The sequence below is a fragment of the Epinephelus moara genome, chromosome 8 (genome assembly GCF_006386435.1).
Source record: "Epinephelus moara isolate mb chromosome 8, YSFRI_EMoa_1.0, whole genome shotgun sequence".
Lineage (NCBI taxonomy): Eukaryota > Metazoa > Chordata > Actinopteri > Perciformes > Serranidae > Epinephelus > Epinephelus moara.
The window spans coordinates 38,738,768-38,751,980 of NC_065513.1; the positions used below are offsets into that span (position 1 = coordinate 38,738,768).

At 41.7% G+C, this 13,213-nt stretch overlaps 1 protein-coding gene across 1 annotated transcript in view; it reads left to right on the forward strand.

Moving 5' to 3' along the window:
* adamts3 (ADAM metallopeptidase with thrombospondin type 1 motif, 3) overlaps positions 1-13,213 on the forward strand; it is a 219,384-nt gene that overhangs the window by 80,599 nt on the left and 125,572 nt on the right. The window contains exon 5 of the mRNA XM_050050278.1: positions 9,061-9,254. Within this exon, the coding sequence (XP_049906235.1) occupies positions 9,061-9,254 (194 nt within the window). The remainder of the gene's footprint in view (positions 1-9,060; positions 9,255-13,213) is intronic.

Genomic DNA, 13,213 nt, shown 5'->3' on the forward strand with positions numbered 1-13,213 from the left:
TATTTCTTAAAGGGAGTTTGGTGCAATATTTTCCACCAGGAGCAGGATGTGAAATAATCTCAAACAGAATCTAGTTGTAGTCTTGCTCATAGTGACTGATCCCCAGTCTTTGCAAAATGAATAGTGTGTGACTAAAAGCTCACTTTGTCTTTTTATGTGAAACGGTGTCAGATTTTAGTTTCTTGTTTGTGTTCTGTGCAGTAGTGGTATATGGTGCATCTCTGACAAGCTTTTTAAGGAACATTTCTGTCATAAATGATCCTTCTGCTGTGAAAGACTCTAAGTTTGTTTTCTGAGGAGCAGCAGCCAAGACTTAGAAATCATTAGTAATGCTTTAATATAAGGCCCAGTGGGAGCAGGAGTGTTGGCTTCATTTTTATGCCTAAACCTCCCCACGAGCCTGTTAATAGTGTTTCAGAAGCTTCGGGTGGGCCGCGGAGAATGCACATAGACACAAGCACACCTTAACAATCTCCACCACACTTCAACACATAACCACAGACCTGTGTGGCGTCTCTCTGCCATGTGAAATGCCTCGGCCAGCATCTTTTCTCCTGTTGCGGTGTGCTGCTGGTAATTAGGCCTCTGTTGTTGCTGCTGTCACCACTCATTTTCAACTCTATTGAGGCAGGGGGAAGAGAAAAAAAAGGCTAAAACAATATTGCCTCAGTCATAAAATCCAGTGTAATTATCCCAGGTTTTATGTGCCCTAGGAAGTCAAAAATTCCCTTACATGACAAGAAGTAAATTGCCAGCACTAAATCAGCTGCAGCTTGAGAACACCTTGCTACTGGAAGCACCACGCTAACATGATAAAGAAAGATTTTATGCAATGTAAAGGTGGAATTTGTCTTGTTTCCCTGATTTCAGGCAGTTGTTTCATATTCACTGAGGCGTTCTTCTGTGAAACTCATATCCAGCCCCAAACAGGATGAAATTGTGCAGAAACAACAAACATTATTCAAGACTACTGTAAAATGGGATGTCAACCAAGAAAGATTTGTGGCATTAATAGCTTTGGTCATACATTGCTTTCTCCATACAGACTAATAGAGGACATGCATCAAACCATTTGGTGTTTCACATAAAGAAATGAAGGACAAAATGAAACAACCTTCCAGCGTTAAAGCTGACCATGCACACATTAATGTCAGCTGCCTGTGGTTGTTTGATGGAGAGTGCCGTCCATGATAGTGTTGGTGGTGTGTTGAAATTGGTGTGGCCAGACTATTAGCATTGCTTTACCTGAATATATACAGTATATATTACAATTCTTATAATAGGACAGGGAACATTCCCGTCAACCTAATATCTCAAGAACACCTTCAGGGAATTTCCTCAAATTTGGCACAACCGTCCACTTTGACTCAAGGATGAACTGATTAGATTTTGGTGGTCAGTTGTCAAGGTCTCTGTGACCTCATCTGTTTCATTCTTGTGAACGCCATATTTCAAGAACACCTTGAGGGAAATTTCGCCAGTTCACATCCCTGTATGGACAAAGTATGGAGTGTGGACTGGTAGCTGGAGAGGTGCCAGTTTGCCTCAGAGGAACTGCTGAGGGGCCCTTGAGCAAGGCATCACACCGCCAACTGATAGGGGTGCCTGTCTGTGAGCTGCCCCCTTGCTTGGACATATTTCCGTTAATGCATTTGTTTGTGCATGTGTATGTAAATTGGCCCTGTGTGTAAATAACAAAAAACATACTTCCCCTTGAGGGACCAATAAAGGAATGCTTGCTTCCTTTCTTTTAGTTGCCGTACACCAAGTTTAAAGTTGTTAAAGCTCACAGCCCATAAACGTGTTAGTTTCTTTTGATGAATCATATAATGTCCTCTTGCCCCATAAACAAATGTTCCTTCGTCCAGTTTTGGTTTGTTGGGAACCCCTGATTTACAGCAGATGTACCAGTTTGATTCAGGACACACTAGATCAATCAACCTTGCACCTCGTGTGCTTTGAAATCAATTTTTGTCACTTCTTGAGTCCTGAGCCACCTGACATGTCAGCCGATGTTTGGATGAGGTGTTTTGTGTCCTGTTTCATTTACTGGACACCTTTGAGATTGCCTCCTTTGAACAGCCGCAGTCAGGAGGATGCCCTAACTTGCTCTCCTGGCACCCATGATCTCACCTTTGTCAGTCAGTTAGATCGCACTCTGAGCTCCTTTTTACTTATCTGCTCATATGGGAAGCAGATGTGAAATGAGAGCTGTGTGGCTGACACCTGTTTATGTTACAGTATATGTAAATGGTTCAGCTCCTTTTGAAAGAGCAGTTTGAGTGCACCGGATATGTTTGACTGTCTTTCTGGAGTTTGTCACAGAGAGCAGTGTCTCTATTGATGAATTCGCTGTTTCTCATCTTTGAATCTTCTACTGTAAGAGCTCCATCAGTTCATCAAACTGCAGTTTAAAGAATTATTTAGATCCTCAGTAATTAAAAATAATGTCTGGTATCATAGTTTTGACTGTGAACCTCCTCATTAAGTATAAAATCGTCATCATTCCTCTCACAAAAAGACTGTAGAAATTTTAAAGATCCAGCGTCCTCCCTTTTTTGTCCCACTTAGTTTGACCCCCCACTAGTCTTCCCACATGAGACAAATTACATTCAGCTTACAAAATAGATTTCAATCCCATCCCCAGTTGAAATCTGCATTTCCTTATCATTTCAAACACAAGGTGCAGTATGTAGGCCAATCATGCAGCTTCACTACAGAGCAGAAACAGATACAGCCATATTTTTATGCAAAATGCTGCTTATTGTTACTGTAATACCCTGCATACTAGCTGGCCATTTTCCATAAAGAAAGATCTTTTTTGTCAGATGTATTAACATTTATGATTAGAAATATAAGGATGTACATGACCACAGGAGAAGCTTTGCTCTATATGTTGTGTAATCTGAACAAACGATGGAAGTACACCTATGATTCCCTCCATCCAGGTTAATTCTATACATCTGTGTCCTCTCTCGTCATGGGGATGCAGAAGTGTGAATGCCAGTGAACCGTGGAGTGTGGATATTAATGGCGTCACAGCAGACACAGTAGATTTCCACTCTAGGCTGATGGCGAGTTGCCTGTCGCCTACCTCTGTGCCATTTTTAGCCTGCGGCGGCTCTGGCTGCCCTCATTGCCACCTTACTGCACGGTGCCACGTGTGGGCAGGCGCTGGCCGGGGGCCTCTCCCAACTCCTGCTGCTGCACGGTGGGGCTCCCATGGGACTGGGCTGTGGGCCGGGGTGGGGCAAGGCGGAGGAGTGGAGGGGGGGGGGTCACCACTGACTGAAGCACACTAGCGGTCTTAAGGAGCGCTGCTGAGGGGAAGTCCTGTACGTTTGAAGTAGGGACCTCAGAAAGCCTGTTTACTCAGGAGGGGGAGGGGGGAGCTGGCCCGCTGCACAAGAATGCCTGTGTCATGACGGGAGCGGCGGAGAAGAGGAATGCACTCCACAATCCCAACACTGTAGGAGCCGGGCCACAGCTGAGGTGGCAGCCATTTCTTCCTATTTATTTTAGCTCCCTCTCCACTCAATCACTGGCCCTGTCTGCGGCCCTAAGCATCCCTGGAAAAATGAAAAATGGCCCACGCTTTTATTTATGGCTTGAGATTTCCAACTATTTACCAGTGCAGTATCTTCACCCAATGTGGATAAAATACAGAAACTGTGATTTTTTTTTTTTCTGGCTTTAAACGTCTGTTTATTCAGAGTGAAGGTCACATAGCACAGAGACGCTCTGCCTTACCTTTCCTCAGGTACAGGTAGTCATACTAAAAAGATTTCAGTGGGATCATAGTTCAGTCTTTTACACTAAATATGTTCTGTGTGGTTTTCAGGAGAGTGTCAGTTAATTTGACCTGGTGAGAACTCCCGAAACTGTAGTGAGATTCCTGTGAATGCTTTTATCATCTTCCAAGAGGGCTGCGCTGTGGATCAGCACCAATACATATGGCTGAATGGTTATAAATAGATGATTATATTCATCTGATTCATGTCATCTTAACTGGCTTAAACACCAGAGAAGGTTAATACCAGCGCTGATCTCCGGCCCTGGAAGATTTGTTTTGACTCACACTGCTGCCAATTTTCTAACATGGCAGGACGAGAGTTCACCAAAACGTCTTGAATACACAAGCTACTTCTGAGTCCATGTGACCTTTGTTTACCAACCCTGGTTTGTTTGTAAATGGGCTGTTTGAACCGACATGAACCCAGTTTTTCGTTGAAGGCCTGTAATGTGTCGCTGGCACGACATTACCAAGTGAAAGATGGCCTCCCTCGCCTTCAGTATGTATTTAGTTTAAGGATCACAATGAAGATGAGCTGGTCTGGGGCCATTTACACACGCACGCAGCCAGGAAGTCTGCAACAGCATTTATTCTGAAAAAGTTTGCAATTCTTTAAGTGAGCGCCATTTGCACCAAGCTGCCCGAACATACACCGATCAGCCAAAACATTAAAAGCACTCACAGTTGAAGTGAATAATATTCAGTGTCTAGTTACAATGCAATATTCTGCTTGGGTAGTGGCATTCATGTAGATGCTTGACACACACTACTCACCCAAACATTGCTGTGGACCAAGTACCCTGAGTACCTCCCACCACCAATGGTAACGGCATTCTCCGATGACAGTGTGCCAGGCCACACTACAAACACTGATCAGGAATGGCCCGAGGGATGTGATACAGAGGTCAAGGCGACAACCTTGCCTCTAAATTCCTCAGTAACCAATATGATCGGGCATCTATAGGACATGGTGGTACCCCACCTTGCAACCCACAGGACACCCCTAGAGGGTCTGTGTCCATGCCTCACCAGGTCAGAGCTCTTTGTCACAATCTCAGGGCCATTCCTGAGCAGTTTTTGGATGTGGCACGGCGCATTGTCCTGCTGAGGGGGCCACTGCCATCGGGGATTGCAGTTGCCATGAAAGAGTGTACTGGTGGTCAGTAATGTTGTTTGGGTGGGTGGATTGTAACTGGTGGCATCCACATTTGTGTCAGGTCCAAAGGTTTCCCAGCAGAATATTGCATTGTAATGAGATGATCAGTGTTATTCACTTTAACTATAAATGGTTTTAATGGTTTTGCTGATCAGGATATACCAGTGTGTGCATTAGTCAAACATTTAAGCTGTCAGCCTGTGGATATGTAATTAACACCAGCGTAATTACTGAATAATTATAGCTTTCATAGAGTGCTAATAATGTGTAAACAAAGAACATTACAAGGCTAAAAGCCTGCAGTCAAAGCAAGACTGACATTTTGTTTCTTGCTATTTCTCTTCTCTTGATTGATTATGCATATTTGCAGATGGATCTGTGATGACTGACAGAGAGCTTTTGTCAGCAGTTAATGAGATATTTAAGTGAATTTCATTGTTTGATGCATTAATTATTCACATCATGTACATATTAAGTTGATTCTTTGGTGTGTGGAAGAAGCTAACGAAGAAATCTGAGGTCTTTCGCTTTGTTGATGGAAAATTAATGAGATTCAAATCGCAGTATTTCTTTCAAAATGAAGAGCTTCAGAGTTTGATGAACTGTGGAATATAATAAGATGTAAACTTGTGCTTGAGTGATGTTGTGAAGGTTGAGAAAACATTTAAGGAACTTTTAAACAAAGTTGTGTGCACTGGAGGTTCAGACTCTTCATTACAATTTGTGATTACCCCAAACAAGATTAAAATGAATGAAATACAGAACTAACAAAAAAGTCCAATTTTCGACTGCCGCTGGGACCAAACAAAACAAACAGAAGGCGTAATCACAGCCTTACTGTTGGCCTGCAGCTCCAGCAAAGCAAAACAGTCTCTGATGATTCATTCATGGGCCAAGTTGTTCCCCACAGAGTTTTCAACCTGCAGCTCTGGCTGCTTTTACGACCAACCAAGCTGCTGCTACCTTAAGGATTCAGCATTTTCCAGTTGTTAGAGTGGGAAATCGAATCTCTAGTGCATCCTGCTTTAGAGCAAAGTGTAAAGTAAGGGATCTATAAGGCCACCTGATCAGTTCTCGGAGCAGGAGTCTTGAGGCTTACCATGGGGACAAGATGAAGGATTTCATATCAGCAGTGAGACGTGATGGCCTCGTCCCTCAGAGTGTAAAGATAAGCAGTATTAAGATAGACGTTAAGTACTTGTGTGCCATTCCGTCAAAAAGGGAAGTATTAGCATTTTTTCATGGTCTAGTTCAGTAGCATTTAGTGCAGAGGGGACTGAATACTGTCAAATCTTCATTTTCATATCAAGTGGAGACAGAAACTTGCTTTGAAGTCGAGTGTGACTTTTCTTTTATTTAACCTCAGCAAATAATGTTGATTGTAAAATCCCTATAAATAACTATAAAGTTTTTTGCCCTCACTCTCTTACTGGCAGTGAGTCATGATGCATGTCTGTCAGGCAAGAGAGAGGGAATCCTCCTCAGTTCACCTTCCTGAGGTTTCTCACATTTTTCCCCATTAAAGGGGACTTATTATGCTTTTCTCTGTTTTGTCTCTTACATACAGATATATAGGTGCAATTCATACACTCAATGGCCACTTTCTAAGGTACACTACGCATTTAATCACACCTTTCTCAGTTCCCTAATTTCTGGCACACCAGTAACACTGATGCACACACTCCGGCCCGGTTGGTGGTGGTAATGCACCTAAAGTTCGTTTGCCTGCCGTGAAGAAGATGCACAGGATGCATTGAGTGACGTCAGCGCACAAAAAAGTTTGGTGAACAGTGATGGAAGACGAGACAGCATTGCTTGGCTTGTTGAGCAGTCCCGATGGCAGCTTGCGTAAGAGCATGGTTGTGTGCAAATTGTGCAACAAAGATTTTTCTTATCACCGGGTCAAGTGATCAAAGATAGAGAACAGAGGAGTCAAGGAGGGATATTGGGATGAACACAGGTGCTAAAACAAAGCAAAGAGTGGTTTTGTGCCACTTTAACTGAAAGAAAAATACATTCAGAATGCTACAAACTTAAGAGTGATATTTGGTTGATAACGTTCATGGCTCTAATCATGTTGAAAGAGCTGTTTTTCTAGTTGGAATCAGCTTACATCAAAACTAATAGAATAAAATGATTTTTTAAATAAAGTCAAACACTGATTTTTGCAACAACAAAAAAAGCAAACTTGCAAGTGTTGTTTGGCCAACTTTATGACATCTCAAATGCATCATTTCTTTTTGTGTGTGTTGTACATAGATTCAGTTTTTGTAATCAACATTTGGACTGCAACTAACAGTTATTTTTACCATTGATTATTCTCTGAAATAATTGTTCGTCAATAAATAATCAGAAAACAGTGCTCATCACAGTTTCCCAGAGCCCAGGGTGTCATCTTCAGAATGCTTGCTTTTTTCAACCAACCCTCCATAACCCCCAAAATATCCAAATTACAATGATATGAAACAGAAAAAAATGCAGCATACCCACTCATTTGAGAAACTGGATCCAGAATATGAACCTGGTATTTTTATGCCCTCGCACCAGTGACACCCGTGGCCAGACGCATTATGTTTTCAGGTTGTCCGCATGTATGAGGATGGTGGTCAAAGGTCACTCTGACCTCACATAACTCTAGAATTCATACCCTAATTATGACAAAATTTCACACAAATGTCTGAGGATAAAATGCTGAAATTATGGCATTTTATGTCTGAAAGGTCAAAGTTTAATTTACTGTGACATCATGATATTACACAGAACACTTTCCTGGCCAATATCATAACTCCGGAACAGAAGGGAAGACATTCGGTCAGTTACTGTGGCGATTTTATTTATCTTTTGTGCTGCTTCATTGAAGATGTGTGTGAAGCATCCATATTTTGCCAAAAACACTATACTTAAATTTTATTTAAAATATTTAAAATTCCTTCACTTCATATATTATATGAGTCTGGACAGACATGGATGTAAACTGCAGCTTCACTGCTTGGCAGAGGCATAAAACGGTGAGGTGATAATTCTAGTTTCTAATGGTTGAGTTGTTTGTTTGCAGTCGTCAAATATAAAACACCAAGAATATTTTTTTCTTCTTTTGTCACTCTTTATATTATATAACTAAGAATCACAGGTCATCCTAAACCAGCTGGGGTGGGGAGGGGAGGGAAGGGTGAGACAATAGGTTAGTTATTTCGGTAACACTTTACTTGAAGGTATCTACATAAGAGTGACATGACACTGTCATTACTATGACATGACACTGTCATTACTATGACATGACACTGTCATGAACTTGTCATAAACATTATGTACATATCATAAACGTTTATGACTGCTGTCATTAAGTGTCAATCGGTTTTTGTAATGACAAGTTGACATTGTTTGGGTTGTCTTGATTATGACAACTAGTCATTAATTAAAGTGACATTACCAGAAGTTGTCTTTGTCATGACAAGTTGACATTAAATTTGTTTGGGATGTCCTTATTATGACAACTTGACATTAACGTAAAGACATCTTCTGGTAATGTCATCCTGGTTAATGTCAAGTCATAAACGTTTTGACATGTACATAATGTTTATGACAGGTTCATGACCGTGTCATGTCATCATTATGACAGTGTCATGTCACTCCTATGTAGATACCTTGAAGTAAAGTGTTACCGTTATTTCAGTAACCTCAAAGTTTGTAAAATATGGGGACACGTATGGATGAGATGCAGCTATGTATGTATGATTTATTACAAATACTGTGCAAGGAAAGTAAATAAATATTTGATCAGACAAAACACTGAGTAACCACCAGAATTAAAGCTCTAACACACAGTGACCCCTGGTATCTAAAACATTTACATAATCTGGAGAAGACCTGCAGCTACATGAATCACTCATTAATATTGATTTAACCCTCTGACAGCCTCAGTGCTGTTGTCTTGTAAATAGTGTAATTGTTTATGTAATGAAAGATTGAGGTATAAATGTATTCAGTAGAATTTTAACATTAAAGCCCAAAAGATATTGTTGTAGACAGAAGCATTTGTGTTTCTCAGGTAGTTGCATATGATTTTTATGTCTTGTTAATTCTCACCTCCCCTGTCTTGATCCCTGCACAGAACCGGAGCTGGATGTACCCGGGACTCTGGACTCTGTAGCCCAGCAGGTCAATGAGACTGTCCACAGACGTCGGCGCCGAAATGCCGGGGAGGACGACTACAATATCGAAATCCTGCTGGGAGTTGACGACTCGGTGGTTCGGTTTCACGGCAAGGAGCACGTGCAGAATTACCTCCTCACTCTCATGAATATCGTAAGTCGCTGCCACTTGTTTTGTCACCAGTTTGAATAGTCCTGTTGCAGAGAAGTTCACTTTGAAACTTAATTGTTCTTTGTGCTGCACAGAGTTTAACAGGCATCACTTGATACTGAAGATGTTTTCCTCAGAGCACTGCACTATGGGTCAATACCAATACACACGGCTGAATGGTTATAAACCTGTGATTTATTAGGCACGGTAGAACGTATTGATGTCAAAGCAAGAAGCTTCTCGGGATAAATACTGTGAGAATCCTAATATAGAGAGCCAAAATCCTCACACCATTTTCTGTCTGGCATCTGTTCCACCGTCTGTCTCCTTGAGCTTCTCCTTCATTAGTCTCTGAAAAAATAAACGTGTTCCTGAGGATTATTTTCCATATACCAAGATAAATGAGTATCTAACGGAGTTCTTGCTTCGAGGGGTTGAAACATTGCATCATCATAACTTAGTTTCTCTCAAATCCATGATATCCACCAACACTTCTACTATGTTTTTTACTTTTTAGCTGTAATCTCTGCTGCTTTAAATTGTTTCTCTTTGATGCAGCTCCTCTGTCTGCAGTCACCACTCTGTTACCTCACTCAGTGTCCTGCCCACAGCACGGTCTGATTGGTAACACATGAGTAATAGTCTGTGTCAAAATGCAAAGGAAGTATAAAGATGGGACTTCGTAGCGGCTCTGTAGCCCGATCTCTGTGTAAAATAAGGGCTATGGTTAGTAAGTGACTGGATGGTGAAAGAAGGGAAACATTTAGTAGCTGATAAGTCTGAAACTTTTCTCAGGAACTGAAAGAGATCAGAGCAGTGCAGGATGAGAGTGAATATTGGACTTATATTTTCCATTCACTGAGGCAGGGGAAAAACTGTTCTTCGACCAAATGGGCAAAAGAATCAATGAAACATAATTTATTTAAAGCTGTAAAGGAGGCACATTTATTTCTTAAACCATAGCGGATTAAAGTTTTCAACATAAAACCACAACTTAACTTTAGTTTTTCATTTCTCAGTAGTTTCTTTCATGTCTTCTGAGAGCTGAGTCAGTGTTAGTAAGCACTCAGTTCTGTTTCCCAGGGCCAGAAACAATACAGAGGAGGTTACACTGCCCTCTAATCTGCCAAAACAATCACATACTGATTGTAAGTGGTCATGATCTGAATAAATGAGCCGTCGGCGTTAACAACAGCCTCTCCCCTGCGAGACCTCTGCTGTGGTTCAGTGTTATATCGACAGATCTGGAATGATCATAGGCAACACACAGCTGGAGAGGGAGTCTCATGCGTCTGTGTGGCATTCTGCTCTGTTGTCTGCACCAAGATACCAACACTGCTCTCTCTGGAAATGATTACCTCCATTCAGAACACAAAGAAGTGTGCCATTACATCTCAAGCAGGGAATATCCCACCTTCTGTGTGCATCTGTCTTTGACGTGTAATCAAGATGCTCTATGTTGGATTTGATAATCGATTCAGACGGTCTTTTGCCTCCAGGTTGCAGATTACTAAAGCAGTGTTTACTCATCACAGATGCCACAGAGAAGCCTTTCTAGTGGTGGAAGAAATTGGCCAAATGCTGAAGTTACCATTTGCTGGCTGCACTGCGAGGAGGCATGACTTTAATGAGACATTTTAATGCAGATGGAGAAGCAGCCCCTCCCCCTCCCAGCTCCTATGGAGCTGCTGTTACTCAGCAAGAAGTCTGCTGATGATCAAAGCCCTCCAGAGGGACCAGGGATTGGTTGGAGAAGACTGTGCCACGCATACATATATACAGTACACACAAATTCTGACAGGCATGATAACGTTTATGTAAACCACTGATGGAGGAGAAGACTTGAAACATTAAAGCAGGGAGCTCACCCAATCAGACAAACAAAGCTAACTTCTGACAAGCACGTTATGATTTCAGATCAGGCCTGTGTTTATCAGCAGGGGAAATATGAGCCAGCCATGAAGAGGACTGTGCTGTCATTGATTTTATCAGAGTAATATAGAATCCGACGCAGCTTCAGCTCGCTTTCTGGGGACTGGCTGTAATCCTGAATACTTGTCATGCATTTCCTGTGAAAGCATCGTCCCAGAAATATTTTTTAAAAATCCTTTAAAGCCAGCGGTGCAATCCATAATCTTTTCAAATGCATATGTTCGATAGCATTGATTGCATAATTTTGTTTACACTCTTTTGTGGCAGTCCTTTACCTTTTGTTTCTTTCTGTTTTGTCTGAGAATGTGGCAAAGCACAATTTGAATCACAATACTCAACCCTGACTGCTTTCCACAATTATCCAGATGAGGTACATCTGAGTGGATCAAGGCTTTCTGCTTCACACAATGCAAACTGGTCTGACTGGAAAGATGTCAACTTGTTTGTTGATGGCAGCCAATCAGAGCCCCAGTCACCAGACTATCACAGGGCTGACACATAGAGACAGACAACCATTCACACTCACATTCACACCTGCGGACAATTTAGAGTCACCAGTTAACCTGCATGTCTTTGGACTGTGGGAGTTTCATCGTTCTATTTGTTGCAAAAATTAGCAATACAAGACAAAATGAAAAGACACATTTCCTCCTTTGTCTCTCTCCACTGGAGTTACCTATCTGGCTGTCATCACTCCCTGTCTTTCATTTGGCACCACAGCTGCATGAAGGGGCGGAGCTGTCCTCCCTGTCTGTCTCACTCTCTAGCCCTTTTTAAATAGGAATTGTGCAAATTTGCAGGAAAGCCCAATAAGTCTTCTTTCAGCATTGGCAGTATAAAAACAAAATCGGGGAGTGCAGCAAAATGCCGCCTGCCTNCTTGCTACTAGCTGCTCATTCCTGCTATCAGCTGTTTCCTGTTTATCCACCGCCAGTGGGTCGCACATGCGGCGTCATCAACAGCTCCTCCCACAAGTCATCAACAGCCCCTCCCGTGGCGGAAGGGCGCCTCGGTCTTTTTAAACCAAAAAGATTCTGCCAGTATGTCTACTCTACGAGGCGGAAAATTGGGCACCTCGGATCAACTCGCCAATCTGGCTCTGTGTCTAAACGCTCGCAGCCTGCCGGCGAAACGGCCCAACATTCGCTGAAAATCTGGCAGTGTAAAAGGGGCTTCTGTGTGCTGTCCACATCCTCCTCCTCTTCATCAGCATCCACCTGAATATCACTGTCTGACCTGTTGAAAGTGAGCTGAGTTATGAAATGATTCTGTGTGCCCCCTTACTCTGTCTTGTCATGGCTGTGTCCCACCGCCACATTTTCTTCACTGATTCTTAGTCCAACGTCTCTACAGGCTCTTACGGATGCGAAAAACGCAGAAAATTGAACCTGTTCCAAAAAGTTTTAATGACGGACAAAAGTTTCAGACTCAGTGTGCGAACATGATTTGTACAATGTTAGGTTGTATTTATTTTTAGATGTGGGACAATTTCAGATGAAAAAGTGGACTCAGTGTGCAAAGGCCTTAAGATGTTATGAAAATTTAAAATTAAACTTTAAATATTAATATGTTCTTAAGTTTGACTTACCTCCTCATAACTTTGACTTACAGAAGTCACCAGTATCACCTACTAATATTATTAGTAGCTTATATTTTTGAATTACCAACTCATAACTGAGGCTACTTAAATCAAGGATTTGACTTTTATTATTTTAACTCAGTATCTCATTTTTATTATTATTTTTTAAGTAAATAATTTGACGTTTTATTTTAATTTTGCAATTTTGACATTATTTCCTTATTTTCATCTAGAGATTTTTAAATTTTGACTCAGTATGTCCAAACTAAGGCTTTCTATCCTCCCATTTTGATTCACTCTAAAGCCTAGTTCACATTACAAGATTTTCACCCCGATTTTGCGTCGCAGAAACTATCGTAATCTTTTCAGTGTTCATACCTGGCGACGTTTCTGTTTCTGTCATCGGGAGTCTCACCAACTACATTACGACCTGTGTGTGCACACCACAAGA